Raw genomic sequence first — 15,929 nt, forward strand, 5'->3', positions numbered from 1 at the left:
TCATGGCTCGAGTCTCACTAGGGTGTAATTCTGAAAATTGATCTTAACCAAACCCTTTTCATGAAAAATGGTTTAAAACTATCTATGCATGAGTGAATTAACACAATTAAAGACTCTATCAAACTGAAAATTGGTAATCTAGCTAGATTTAAACCAGAAAACAGCAAAATCAGATAAATAAATTTCATTGATGTTGTGAAATGCTTTTAAAACAGAGAAAATATAAAAAAGATGTAAAGAATAATTCTAATATATTATTTCAAAGAATAGGACATCATATATATATATACGCTTAAATTATAACTAATACAATATTTGACATATCTCAACAGAAAAATCTAACACTGTATGCAAATGCATGAACATGATTAAAAGTTCATCAAAGTTACATATCTTTTTACAATTAATTTTTTTATTTATTTTTATATTCTTAATTGGAATACTTATCTGATTTTATATTTACAGGTACAACAGAACAAGAAAAGAAATGATGTAAAAGAAGCCTTTTGGAGAAAAATGGTGGAAGGGGTTGCTCAGATTGGTGCACTCATAACCAGTCAGGTTATTAGTAGAAGCATAAATGATGATGTGACAAGAGTCAGTTCTACTTCTTTAGTAACCACAACTCTCCTAACTCCGATGGTTGAATATCTTAGTAAAAAACGTAAAAATAATAGAAAAAGCAACAATCAACGACAAAATAAGTATAAATTATTTAAAATTATGATATTATTAACCGTGGGGTATTTTTTGGTAGTATAATACCATTTATACTAGCCATTTTCTTTGTTAATTTTATACCTAGAACAATAGTCATTGTTGGAATTACCACTTTGGCTCTGCTGATACTTGGTATTAAAGAAGGAAAGATTAGAAAGTTGTCATACTTCAAGCATTGCATGACGGTTGTAATTGGATGTTGGATATCCATGGCCGTATCAGCAATGTTATGTTTCTATTATGTTTGTAAGACCTTTGACATTGAAACTATCATCTAGGTTAGATTTTATGTTTGTATTATGTTTGTAAGACCTTTGACATTGAGACTATAATAATATTTAATTCTTAATGTTTGTGCGATGTATAAATGGACTGTATAAATTTTTGCATTTTACTATATGATTTGTAGTTGATTAAATTTGTGCACCTTAGTGCGTGATTTATAGCAGATTAAATATTTGTGCATTGGTGTGTGAGTTATGGTGGATTAAACTTGTGTGCTTTAGTGCGTGATTTATAGTGAATTAAATTCGGTGATTCATCCTCTGAGATTTGTAGCAGATTAAATTTGTTCGCCTCAGTGCATGGTTCATAGCGGATTAAATTCGCCTGCTTTAGTGCGTGGTTCATAGTAAATTAAATTTGTGCCCCTTAGTGTGTAGTTTATAGTATATTAATATGTCTAGCTTAGTGCATGGTTCATATCAGTGCGCTTTAGTGCGTGGTTTATATAACAAATTAGACCAGAAAAGGATACCAGTGCAAATGTCGTTGATTTTCATTTTTCATTTTTCATATATATATATATATATATATATATATATATATATATATATATATATATATATATATATATATAAAGAATAAAAAATAAAATAAGAAAAAAAAGATTAAAATTAAAATTAGATAAAATAAAAATAAAACAAAATAAAATAAAGTTAAAAAATAAGATAAAAGTGAAAATAAAAATATACATATTTGTATTGTGTTCTTTTTTGTATTTTTTTTTCTTTTCTTTCTAATTATTTCTTAACTCAATTTTATTTTATTATTTATCCGGACCAAATGTGGTACTATAAAATTAATGATGCGCGTGTGTAAGCAAAAATAATGTTCAACTCAAACTTAAGCCACTACATGTGGAGCACTATCACCGTCGTGCGGCCATGCTCCTCCGCTCGAAACTCAGATTTGCCGCCTGCGATGTCGGCGGCAGTTGTTTCTGCCCTTTGTTGTGAAAATGTTGGAGCAGTGAGTAATGTTTGTTTTTTCTGTTTTATTTGGTGAATTTGAGGTTGTTGAAGGTGAATGGAGAGAAAATGGTGAATGGAGAATGTTTTTGCATACAGATAACACATAGCTATCTAAACACAAAAGCAGTTATATTATTCATGCAAGTGCTCTCAAAACCAGTTATGTTGATGCAGTGCGTACCTGCTGGAGACTTTTTTTAATGGTGCCAATGGTTCTCCTTTCCCTCTTTTTCGTTCTCTGGATCGCAAACAAGGAAATATTTTTCTCTGCTTCAGACAGGAGGCCACCCTTTCTCCCAAAGACCAAATATAGAGCGCACGTTACTAGCTTCTTCAAAAATGTTAATAACATCAACTTACTGTACCTTACTTTCTTTTTTCTTTTTCTTTTTTCTTCTTCTTTTGTGTTGCGTTTTTTTTTTGAAGGAAAATGAGATTTTGACAAAAAATACGTTGACAAAGTTTACAGACTTTTTATAAATAAGATTAAAGTAGATTAACTTTTTATTTTTTAATTAAAAAAAATAATAAAAATAGTATTTTTTACTTTATTTAGTAGTTTGTCAAAATTTGTCAAAATTTTTTTTGTTAATGTATCATTTCCCGTTCTTTCCCTGTTGGCGCAACAAATGCACGTTCAAATTTTGTTTCTTATGTGCTTTTGGGTCTTGGACAAAAGAGAAATGTTGGGGTGGCTGGAAGATAACTTGCCTCGTACCTTTTGATCATTGACAAGAAAATTCAAACAGGGCATATAATGGGAAACTAGCATGACAAAGGGAGAGAGCCGTTTGAAGGAGGACAATTTCCTAACACCCGGGGAGAGGATTTTACAATCTTTCAAAAATACAGTTTGATAACACACAGGAAAAGGCAACACAGAGGGAGAAGGCGATGCTCTCTGGAGAGACCTTGAATAGAGAGGATTACAGAAGAAGAATATAAAACGGGAGAATAGCACTTGAGAAAGGGAGAGAAACGAGCGAGCCAAGGAGGAAAGAACTGTGAGAGGTGAAGCCACCAACTGATAAAGACTGCAAGGTAGGTACTTAGGTACTTCCTCTGAATACTCAAGTGCTTGAATGTTTAAGATTAAACTGATGCAATTGTGTGCTTGAGAATGTGGTCGTATATTGCGTGTCATTTATTTGGCTCATTGAATCTGTTGTGTGCGTCATTTTTCTTCTTTCATTCATTCACCTTTGTCGAAACCAATCATCTCCATTTTCATTCTCCTGCAACCTGACAACATTCATCTTTAACTCACAGCAGCATCATATTTCACTCTTGTTCTTTACCAACGACTAAGCACCCACACTCAGTCCTAACCAGTGCCACCATCCCTTTCGGCTTTCATCTTCAAGCACAGACTCATACCTTCATCCAATATCAAACTTTTCTTCTTCATTTTTTCCATCACCATCGTTCATAATCCGCCAACACTTTGACCCTTGAATCAGCCACTTATACTCGGACACAGACCCATTCTATATTCATTTTCATCAACACCGCAGGCATCACTGTAACTCCTCACCATTATCATACACCCATAATCACCTTCATACTCTATCTGCACCAAAATAATAAAAAAACAGAGAATCTCCGTTCACACCAAACCGGAGCCAGGGCCAAATATTCACGTTTCATCTTTCCAATCACACACAAATTCATTCTCCCATGACAACCCAGCACAAATAAAAACAGAAAAGAGTCGGAGTTTCGCCTATGCGGATCATGTGCGAACTAGCTTCTCCAAAAATGTTAATAACAGCAACTTACTGTACCTTACTTTCTTTTTTTCTTCTTCTTTTGTGTTGCATTTTTTTTAAGGAAAATAAGGTTTTGACAAAAAATATTTTAACAAAGTTTACAAACTTTCTATAGATAGGATTAAAGTAGATTAACTTTTTATTTTTATTTTTTAATTAAAAAGAAGTAATAAAAATAGTACTTTTTTACTTTATTTAGTAGTTTGTCAAAATTTGTCAAATTTTTTTTTTTAATGTATCACTTCCCTTTTTTTAAACTCGTAAGAGAAAGAAAAAGAAAATACAAGTAGTAAAATAAAATAACGGTGAAAGTAAAAAATAAAATAAGTATAAACCAAAGCAAAATATAATAAAACAAAAAAAAAGTAAGATAAGATAAAAATAAAATAACAACAAAAACTAAATATATATTCTTTCTTAAATTTATACATTTTTTTTCCATCTTTTTATCTTGTATTTCCATTTCTTTTACATCAATTTTACTCTTTATTATTTTTTTATCGTTGTTACCAAGATGAAATTGGGTATTGTCACCGTATATCATCGAAAATAAGGAAATCTTTGTCGTTATCTGTGGTCATAGTCGATAACCAGTTGTGTCACCGACTATGATGTATTGATTCGATTTGTGTCATGTATTTATGTTTGACACGTATCCGAATTTGATATTTTAGTACACTTTGTCGATATTTATCCATGATAAAAAAAATACAACACAAAAAAAAAAGTAAGGTAGAATAAGAAAATTGATGTTATTAAAATTTTTGGTATGAAAAATATATTTTTGGGTTAAATATGTTTTGATTGTTGCCTTTTATTTAATCTTCTTTTTGCTTGTGCACTTTTGTAGTTAATTAAATAAATATTAATTTAGAAATTTTTATACCATAAATTACAACGAGACAAATTCTAATCGTACCATCCATAAATTATAATAGTTTTTTTTCAAGAAAGATAAATAAAACAATTTAATAAATTATTACAGGAATTGGTTTTTTCAAGAAAACCATGTTTTTTTTTTTCATTTTTATGGTGTTTTAATTCAACTTGACATTTGATTTGAAAAGGAGTAGAGTACATAAGAAAGGAAAATTTTGTACCAATTTGGGAAATTTACGTTGAAATCCTATAAATTACGTGGATACCCACATATCCTGAATATTTAAAAAATGTATATATTTTATAAATTCTTAAATTAAATTATAAAAAATATAATATAATATAATATAATATAATATAAATTTTAATTTTAATTAAATTCAACCTAATAAAATATAAATTAAATTTAAGTTAATAAAATATAAATTCAAAAATTCAAAATTTTCAAATAAATAAATTATCCTCTTACCTCGTCCAAACACACCATAAGAAAAATATCAAAATGATACTACAAATAGGCTAAGCCATTTTTCAAGTTATGCTGTATATATAGAAAATGAAGGAACAAACAAGAGAAATGAATTTATAATTAGCCATGCCTCACCTTCTCCAACCCTACAAAAAATTCCCATAGCATGTTGGGGGCAATTAGAAAAGAATGGCAAGCTATCTACATTACTTGGCATGTTTAGGTCTTCTGACATATTACTTCTCTCCATTTACTCCAACCGCAATTACTTCATTCGCCTGGCTATTGCTATTGTTGCTCTTTTTTTCTACTGCAGGTTTGACCATTATTTCAACTGTGTCTAATTTATGGGTGCTTTCTGATGAAACCGCTTTCTTCATCATCTCTTTGCTTTTGCCCCACAAAACCACGTATAATCCGCAAATAATCATCACCGATCCAATTATGCTGAAATCAACAAAAACTAAATAGTTAAAGGCTTCCATTACCATCTATGTGCCAGCAAATTTCAACAAAAAAAAAAAAAAAAATCCCCCATTGTATCAACCAGAGATGGTATACATAAAATAAAAACTACTTTACCATGATCCAACTCTACATCCCACCCAAACACCAAATAGCTGTGTGGTTTTTCCTTTTTTGGAGGATAGGCCAAATACTTTATTGTAAGTTGATGAGTGAGGGGATATGTCACTTAGCAGAGAAAATAGCTTCGATGTTAACCATATGTAACACAACTATAGTTGTATAAAATTTATTTTGTAAGGGTATACGTATGTGTATTGGAGCATTACATAAGCATTAATTATTGCAAAGATGAGACAACGACAAGCATTAAATATATATTTACCTGCCAAGGTATAACTTCTCGTCCAAAATAGTGGATCCAGCAAATGCCACAACCACAAGCATAAGAGGGCTAAAAATAGAAACAAACAATGGACCTCTGGCGCGTACACACCACGAAATCACAGCCACCATCACTCCAGAAACCACTATACCCTGCATCAATAATTCACACATGAAAAACCTAAGTATATGGCCTCAATTAGTCAATTATAGTAGTATATTCAGTGACAGAACATGATAGTCAATGACGAAGACATGGAGTTAGTATATATGAGTCCAAATAGAAATAAACATAAAAAAAATAATGAATAGGAAGGATAGAATACATACCGCATAAGCTACAGTGAAGAGTCTGATATTCCAACCCAATCTCCACTCATTCAAATCCCTTTCAACACAAAATGCATAAGAAACGGATAACAGTGCCCCCATTAGGGACATTAAGGCTGTGCTTGAATACGGACAAGGGTATCTTTCACTCATTTTTGCCTGCGCTATAAGATTACTCATCAAAACCAAAACCATGTTCATATAAACAATTCTTCAAACACCTAAACGTCATTGGCTAGAACGCTAATGAAACCGACCTGAATGATAAGCCATAGTGCATAAGAGACGTTGCTTGCGACAGACGCGAGTGCACCGAATATGGTCATAACGCCAGAAGTAGCGTGTGGATGTACGACATTGCCGTTTGGATGGTTGAAAAGATTTATGTGGAACGACAGCATCTGAACTTCTGGGCCTTTCACGAAAGTTAGAATCATTGCTCCACTAATTCCTGTTATCGTTCCAATTATCTTCGCTTTCCCTGCTCCTGTTCTTAAATTCAATCTCTCCAATCTCAACACATTCAACCAAAAACACAAACATATTATATTGGACTTTCATTTTAATCAAAAGTTAAAACGACTACAATCTGAAAATATTCATGGGTGCTTTTACATGCAAAGCTTCTTACCCGAAAGAAAGGGATATGATGAAGGTGAGGGCTGGGATGAGATTGGATATGGCAGTAGTGAACGTTACTGAAGTTAGAGCGATTGCTTCCATGTTTAGGTTTTGAGGCAATGCTCCACTGCGTATAAATCATCACAAGTATTCTACATATTCATCAATTGCTACACAAATATAATACACACAGAATAACACACCACTGACTAAGAACACAATGAAAATGTAATATTCATATTTTGAACATCCACCTATAAATAAATAAAAAAATCAGTTAACAATTAATATATTAATATGTTAGTCATGTTTTTCAACTGAATATATATTTTAATATAACAAACGAATGAGAAAAGGTGGATTGATATTATTCTCCTCGATTATTAGTTCTTATTCTCAAGTTTGTAGGAATTCCAATGTTAGTTAAAGATTCATGTTAGTGAAAAAAATTAAGACGAGCCGCATATAAAAAAAAAGTTACAAACTCATTATCCTAATATTAAATTAGAATTGGTGTTTTAATTTGTTTTTATATGAAATTATCCATACTTTATCGGTATTAAATTTCTTCAATAGTTGAAAATACTTTTCAAAAATAATTTATAATGTCTGGAAGAAATAACATTTGAGAAGAAAATGGTCAGATAACTTTTGTTTTTAGAGGAAAAGATAGACTTAAGTAATTAAAAAGGAAAATAATATTTTGATACTCACTTTGTGTGAAGTACGTGCTTGACAACTATTTTTAATAATATAATATTATAAATTTGAAATAAAATAATATTATATATAATTTTTAAAGAGTCATATAAATTAGGAGATATAGTGATCCATTATTATATTTAAGAAACATGAATTTGATAGAAAAAAAAAAAAAAAGCCATGTAAAACTTTGAAGATGAATGAAGCTAAAATGGGGTTAAATGTTGGGGTGGTACAGTACATATATTCCATACTAATTTCAGAACTTATTCCTTTGTTTTGGCCTCTTATAGCCTTCAGTTTAAAGCTGCAAAAATACCATGTCTCCTCGTTCAAAAGAAATCTATCCATTTAAAGAAACTCTAGAAATCTCTCGCACTTAAATCTCGCAACAATAATAATTGATGGTCCCAGCTGAACTTTAAAAGTATAATTGAAGAGGATAATTTGATAAATACCAATAATCACCACCTTCATAAGGGTTAAAGAATTAAAAAGTTATTAATATGTTGCTTAACTTCTTAATTAATCAAAACAAACACTCTAATAATTAGGCTTAGATTAATATAAGAAATTACTCGCACAGATAGAGAAACTTGAATGTTATTTATTACTTATAGTAATTAATTAAAACTATGGGGCATGTAATGATTGGAATTATATAATGATTTTTGAGAAAAATGGGTGTTAGTGTGCATGGTTGAATCTTAACGTGTATAGCAACTCCTTTTCAAAAGTTGATGAAAAAACAAAAGAAAAACCAATGAAATGAAGTAGCAGAAAGAGTTAAGAGAAGGTTACGATTCTACGTGGAAGAGCATATATGGAATATGAATAAAGAACACATTAGCTACCCAATTAAGCCGCATACGAATGCCTGAAAAAGTATCGTCCAAGTCATCTTCTTCCTCGTCTTCCTGCAACAAACACCATATTCATTTTTTTATTCATCGTCATCTTCTTAATTTCTTCATGTGGGTACCATATACACTATTGCTATTGCTTCTTAATTTATCCCAAATAGTAACCAAACAAAATGAAAAGACCCACCCACAAATCATTTTCTTGGCTTCTTAAGTGGTTTGGTTGGAAAAAAAAAACCATTCTTGAATTTCGATTTGACTGCGAAACAAAGAATATTCTTTTCCATTTTGATCATTTCCAACATCGTAGCTAACAAAAATCTGCAGACAGAATCAGAAAATGAAAGAATGAGGAAAGAGGAAGAAGAACCTTTCAATAAGAAAAGCCAGTGGAGAAATGAAAGCAGTGGCAAAAACATAGCGGTAAGCAACGATGATACTCAAGTTCATGCCATCGTTAAGTGCGAGTTTGTAGAGAACATTGACCCAAGCATTTGCAACCTGCACCAACACCATTAGCAGAACTGGTTTCAATGCATGCACCACGTTCCACTTCTCCATCGCAGTGTCTTGATAAGTACCAAGAAAACAAGAAAAGTGAAAGAAAGAAAGAAAGAAAAAGAGAGAGACGCAATATATAATTTATGTTGTGATGCACTTGGGCTTGCACAGAAAAGAGAAGAGAGAAGTGTTATTTATGGACAGAGGCAGAGTCAGTGCACTGTAGATTCCACAAAAATAAGTGGTGCTCAATTATTTTCCACACTCCTTTTTCTGGTTTTTATAACACCAAAAAACAATAATATCATTTTTTTTCTATGACATAAAATCCAATTCGTAATAAAAATACTATTTAACTTAATAAAGAACATTATTTGGATTTATAAATATAAGAATATAAATTGTTGTAATAATTATTTATAATTAATAATCTTATTGCCCTAATTTTTAATTTGTACTAATTTTTGGACAATTTTATCGTGAGTTTTTTCTACTGATTGAGGTCATTAAAAGTTGTTTTTCTAGATACGGTTGTTTTTATTGTGAATTCATTTTTAGAGTTTGCTGTCACTTCTCGTGTAATTAAAGATAAGATTTGAAGATGTCAACGTTGTGTTTTAATAGCTTTGCTACAAAAAAAAAATTGTTAGTCATCATTTTGTAACAGTTAAATAACTTGTTATAAATGTTTTTATCTTTGTTAATTTTTTTAATCATCTTAATTTTTTATATTATTTTAAATTTAATTAATACTTTGAAAAAGAAATAAATGTTTTTTCTTTGACTGAAGATCACACTGGATTGTAAAGAGAGTGGTCATTATTAAGAATAAATATTAGTCTGATTAAATTACATGAAATTAATGTGTTCTTTCAAATAAAACCTTTAAATTAGCTAAAGAAATTTATATGCCGTGTAATTAAAGATGATTCTTCGAGTCCGCCAAAGTTGTGTTTTAATGGCTTCGTAAACACGAACAGCTGAAAAATAATTTTAGGCTAATATTTGGATACGACATGCCAAAATTGGGGATTTTTTTATTTTAAATAAAAAAAAATAGACAAACATCTAGAGACTTCACAATTAATTAATTAATTATATATATATATATATATATATATATATATAAAATTAATAAGAAGTGTTTAAGTTAATGTAACTACCTCGGGCCTGGTCCATTCCTTTTCTTTCTTTTTTTTCCTTTCCTCTTTATCTTTTTTTCTTTCTTTTACGTATTCACTTTGTAATCTATCCCTTTGATTTTTTTTTTATTAATTTTATATTTAAATTTGAGTTTGATAGGATCAAATTGAATGGCATTAGTAGTACTAATGAAATTAAATTTTATGTGTATCATTTGGTGTAATATATTTACTGGACATAATTCTATTGAGCAGATCTTATCTAGATAGATTCATGATTAATTTTAGATTTGATCTGCCCATAATATTTTGATGTGTTTAGCGCATTTGATAAATTCATTCACTAAGCAAATCTTAATCCGAAAGCAATTAAGAAATATTTTTATTAAATTTTCTAAGCAAATTTTACTATGCTAGCTCTTTTTTTATTGTTTTTGTTTATGTTTTGGACATAAATATTGTGATTTTAATTATAGGATAATTATGGTTGAATTAATGTATGATATGTTGCAATAGATAATAATATTAAACATTATAACTTATAATGAAATTTGTGTTGTCAGATATAGTTAAAAATGAATATGGTATTAATTTCTAGTAAGACATGTTTAATATATTTTATCTTTATTAGTTATTTAATTTTGTACCTATATGCCATCAATAAAACTTTAGTGTATGCATGATAGTATAAAGTCTGAGGTTTTAATTATTTGATTTTGGGTAATTTTATTTTTATTTTTTTCAAATTAGATGACATTATGATATGATGTTGGGTAGACTATTATTCCCTATATTATTAATATCAAAAATTAAAAATAACATTTATCCAAATCAAAGGATTAGAATTTTTTAATTAAATAAAAAATATAATTTCTCAATTGAAAGAAATAGAAGTATATTTAAGCCGTATAAAAATAACTAAACAACACATTATTGTATTAATTCTTTTTCAATGTCATTCCTAATTGCATTTATAAAAAACGAATACAAATCTATTAAGTTTGATTAATCATTTAAAGTATATTTTTGTAAAAACCATAAAACGAGTGAATAATATTAATTAAAAAAAATGGCGAAACCAATAATATTAATTCTATCTTGTTGGAAGTCCCACGTCGACTAGAGATAAGGTCAATTCATAATATATAAATGAGATGCAAACCTCACCTTACAAGCTAGTTTTGTGGGGTTGAATTAGGCTTAAAATTCACTTCTAAAATCTTTATAAACTTTTTAGGACAAATTATTTCACGAATGAGATGAATATATCTTGGCGTAAATTTGTTTTAAAATTTTTTCTTATAAAAAAATGAAAAATTCACTTAAAAATATATGTTATAGATATTATATTTTTTTTTAAAAAATAGATTAAACAGTATTTTTAGCAAAGAAAGATAAAGTTGGGAAAAATAGATATTTTTGTGGGAGTATGATAACAGAATAAATCATTTGAAAAAGAAAATGAGACTAATAAGTGGACAAGGAGCTTCTCCGGTGAAAGTCTAGTGTGTGCAGTGGAAGTCAACATCAGCTGCATGAATCTCAAATATGAATTATCAAATCAGAATATTTTCATACGCTCTTTTGTTATTTGAACCTGTAATTTGGTATGGAACTGTATTAGTTCGGTTCAAGCTATTTGAATGAATGGTTTTTATTTTAATGTTAATAAAACCATTTTTTTTTCTTAAAAAAACCTAAACCATAAACTTTATTCTCTCCTCTGATGCGAATTGTTGAATTGAATATTATCTAAATTACTATTTCATACATACACATATTTGAACTTCAAGTGCGTGCCACGTAAAATATTTTATTTTAATATTTTGAGTGGGTTTGTGTGGCTGGGAAACTGTGTAACTTGTTTTCAGTGATTCGCCAGATCCATTCCATTTTTATCATTTTTTAAGGCAAAAGTTCTTTGGTAAAAAGATGACGAGCGTGCGTAATTCAAGAACCAGAATACAATCTTACAAAGCCAATAGATTTTGGTGTTGGTTAGATAAAACATCCTGTGTTTTTACAACTTTTTATATATATATTATTAACGACAAATAAAAAATTATCAAATAATTATATATATTATTAATATATCATTTCTTGATTAATAGGGTGAATGTGCTCGGAAAAGGTGGATAATGATATTTTAACTACTAAATTTTAATCACTTTATCTCATAACATGAAGTGTGATCTTCTAAGTAATTTTAAAATATTAAAAATAAAAAATAAAAATAAAAATTACTTAGATGATGACACTTAAGATTATAAAAAAAATTATTAAAATTTAGTAGTCAAAAAATCATTTTCCTTTTAAAATACTTTTAAGCGTGTTTCTTGGACAATTGTTTGAGATTGTAACTTTGAAGTTGATGTAGGTTGGGATCTAAAAGGAGAAGCAAATGTCATTTTTGATGTTTCATGCTACTTGGTTAAACCACAAATAGTGCACACCCAAGCCAAAGAACACATGTAAAGTAGCAGAAAAAGGATGAGAGTTAGGTTAGTGGGGGTCGCAGGATTCCATTATTTTGTTTCTGAATAAACTAAAGAGAGACAAAACTTTTAAAACTTTTTTTATATCTTCAATCTTGTACAACTTTCATTGCTGAAAAAGAAAATCTTTAATCTTTCGTACCCTCTCAGTAGAGTTGAATTGAAGTATTTAACGTGAGGATAGTGTAAAGGGTTTTTAGAAATGCATTAACTATGGGGCAAGTTTCCTTTGATATATATAGCAAAGTTATTAGTGCATGGTCCTTGACGTGCACTTTCTTCTTTGGGTGAGAATGCACTAGCCCTCGTGAAAATGGACTGAATTTTCCACCAACTTCACCCACAAAAGCAAAACTTAGCCTCTTCCATTAGAAGCAATCACTTTTTTTTTTGCTCAAAGTGTTTAGTGATCACTTGCCACCTACAACCTACTCCAATCATCCATGCATGCTTTCATGCTGAGTTTTATCTTTGAAGAGTTTGAAAAGATTGGTAAAACCCAACAAAAATAGAAAGAAAAAAGAGAGGCAGAAAGTAGATTGGATACCCTTCAAAACGTGCCAAATACCTTCTTCCACCATCGCATCTTTTGGCAATGAATAACATTCCCACTATATACTCATTAATTAATCTCCTACACATTCCTACACAATATTTTTTTCAAGAAATTCTCTATTTATTGAGTTCACTTCTCTAAGTGTGTTTGAACACTAATTAATTATTGAAAAATTATATTTTGACTCCATTTTTTTTTTTACTTTCATTCTTTACTCTTTGATGTAATTTAGTGTGAGTCCTTAAATGGTTCAAAAAAAAAGATAGTAATACATTAATCAATTATCCACACTAAGTCACGTCAAAAAGTAAAAAATGAAAGTCAATAAATAAGAGTCATAGTATCATTATCTTTAATTATTAATCAATTGTAATTAACTCGATTTATAATTAACACTTCATTAACTATATCCAATTTCCTGATTATACTTGTAAAGTCCATACACTTTTTTGGTAATTATAAGTTAATAATATATATTTTAATACTAAAACATTTTTTTATAATTATACGATTCCCAATAAAATAAGGTTCTTCCCTCTCTTCCTGAGAGGAAAAAACACTCACCTCTCCGAACTCCTCAACATCGACTATTACTATGTTTTATTTATTTTTTTTGTTAAATATGATTTTTATCCCTATAACTTTTAATTAATATTAAAATTAGTTTATCTTTTTGAAACTTAAATTTAAAATTAATGATAAAATACAAATGAAAAATATTAAAAAATATTTTTAATTGTTTTCTTTTTTTCAGATAATATATTCATTTTATAAAATATTAATGAAAAATAGGTATTATGTGCTTTTATATTTTTTAAGAAAATATAAAAATAATAATAGTTAAAAATGATTTATGATGTACAATTACATGTAAAAGTAGCTTACATTTTTTTTATAATTTTAAAATATAATTAAGATAAAGAATATTTATATAGGACGTTGGTGTTGCTGTCTTTGAAGTGTGAAGAGGAAAAGGGGTGCAGACAACATAGCGGTCCAGGCCCAAATGGAAACTCTCTTTCAAATACACGCTGATTTCGCTTCATTCAACCCTACGCGTGTTAGGGTTATGAGAACCATGTTCCATCCATTGCGGTAAAAATTCAAGAAAAAAATTCAACTTAATACAAGTTAAAAGTCATACATTAAATAGAAATGGAAGTTGAATAATATATAAGAAAAAAAAACATAAACACTAAACTTATGTCTTGTATGATAAAAACCCAACAAAAATTAAGATAAGGAAAAATGTATTGAGATAAATGGGTGGGACAAACATATTTTGTCACGATAAAACTTGACTTACCCATTAAAAATCCAAGAATATGAATTGAATATTTTTAAATTAAAAATATGTTAAGTACAATTATTTTATTTATAATATACTATTTGAAAACTATGGAACATACACACATTCATTAATTGGTAGCTGTTAAAGTAACCAAGACTAAAAATATAGGGTGAATCTTAGTGGTGGCTGCGTTTGTGGTGAATGGAGAGTAGTCAAGAACATTCATTATTCATCACCAATTACTCACACAACAGAGGAAGTAGTTGTTTCAATTTTGAACTCTCACTTCTCATTACAACATCAAAATACGCTTTCTCCTCATCAAAATAACTCCATGAACACAACAAATATAGTATTGTGAAAAGATGTGTAAAAAGGTACTTTAGAACAGTGGTTAAATTAACGAATCTGGGTGCTCCATAGAACAGTGATTAAGTACCAATACTTTCTATATAAATACTATAAAATAAAACATTTCTATGTGCCTGCACTACTTGTAATATTTTTTTTCTCCCTTGCCACTTCAAGCAAATTTGTAGGTCGTTGAATACGAAGATGGAGTTGTCTTTTAACACTAAATAGATTCTCAGTAGTGGAGCCCCAGGAATTTGTTTCAACCTTTAATTCTTTTTTGAGTTTGACAAGTTTCTTTTTTTATATTTTTTTCTCCTTTTATTAACTCAATTACAAATTTGATTTTGTAAAGATAAATTAAACCCAAACTTATTTTTTAATATAATATCAGTGTGATATGTTGATACTATATATTATTAAGTTATTGAATCACATGTATGAAAAAACACATATCTCTACATCAAGAATAATTAAAAAATAAGTTTAATTCATTTTTTTAATGTAAATTAGACTTATCATTCCTTAACTCTGTGTTGTTTTTCCTAATACTAAAATTAAAAAAGAACCATGATATCTTTTCGATCTATAATGTTGTGCAATCATCAATGAAAAGAGCTTGTTGTTGGATTTAATGATAAATAATCTAAGTTATCAACAAAACAATGGGAATGCACTATAATTTGGTGGTAGTTGTATTACACCAAAAGGAAAAGTAGTTCTATATACACAGATGTGACACTAAGTTATGTTATTTATTTTCTTTGTACTAAATTCTTTTCTATAACTCTTTCAAATTAAATTTTAATAAGAAATTATTTGGCAAATTTGACTTCCAGTCGGCAATATTTATTAATCGTTTGATAACTTATTTGAGTTTAACAATGGTTGTGATAATTGGTATATATTAAAGATATATTTAACAAGTTTATCTTTTATTTTTATTTTTTTAACTTTGTAGACATTTTTTTAATCTTTTTAACTTGTGAACAAGAATGTTAAGTATTCTTTTTATACATAAGTACGACCATGCTGACACATGTAGTAACCAATACGGCAATTGCTTTTAAGACAAATATAAGTACTTTTAGATATTTTAACAATTTTTAATTAATTAAAAATTCACTTTTATAATTCA

General features: G+C 28.9%; 1 protein-coding gene across 2 annotated transcripts; it reads right to left on the reverse strand.

Annotated features, from left to right (window-relative positions):
- Nucleotides 1–5,148: 5,148 nt before the first annotated feature.
- LOC114186556 (WAT1-related protein At1g68170-like) lies at nucleotides 5,149–9,133 on the reverse strand. Of its 2 annotated transcripts, none has more exons than XM_028074491.2 (7): nucleotides 8,826–9,133; nucleotides 8,447–8,509; nucleotides 6,901–7,017; nucleotides 6,527–6,782; nucleotides 6,270–6,428; nucleotides 5,941–6,092; nucleotides 5,149–5,537 (listed from the first exon to the last, which is right to left on the reverse strand). In XM_028074491.2, exons 1-7 carry the CDS (start codon nucleotides 9,014–9,016, stop codon nucleotides 5,327–5,329), a joined length of 1,149 nt encoding a protein of 382 aa, XP_027930292.1. In that variant the 5' UTR covers nucleotides 9,017–9,133; the 3' UTR covers nucleotides 5,149–5,326. The 2 variants fall into 2 exon arrangements, with proteins under 2 accessions (XP_027930292.1, XP_027930293.1); XM_028074492.2 differs by having other exon boundaries at nucleotides 8,643–8,903.
- Nucleotides 9,134–15,929: the final 6,796 nt, after the last annotated feature.

This window comes from Vigna unguiculata, chromosome 6 (genome assembly GCF_037176805.1).
Source record: "Vigna unguiculata cultivar grain cowpea cultivar isolate G323 ecotype 2 chromosome 6, ASM3717680v1, whole genome shotgun sequence".
Lineage (NCBI taxonomy): Eukaryota > Viridiplantae > Streptophyta > Magnoliopsida > Fabales > Fabaceae > Vigna > Vigna unguiculata.

What these genes read in the sequence shown, in the direction of transcription:
- LOC114186556 (XM_028074491.2), bottom strand. Translation starts at nt 9,016, where the DNA reads ATGGAGAAGTGGAACGTGGTGCATGCATTGAAACCAGTTCTGCTAATG. An exon ending in TTCGTATGCGGCTTAATTGG is followed by an intron (nt 7,018 to 8,446) that starts GTAGCTAATGTG and finishes ATTTATACGCAG; the next exon opens with TGGAGCATTGCCTCAAAACC. An exon ending in TCTTCACTGTAGCTTATGCG is followed by an intron (nt 6,093 to 6,269) that starts GTATGTATTCTA and finishes TTATTGATGCAG; the next exon opens with GGTATAGTGGTTTCTGGAGT.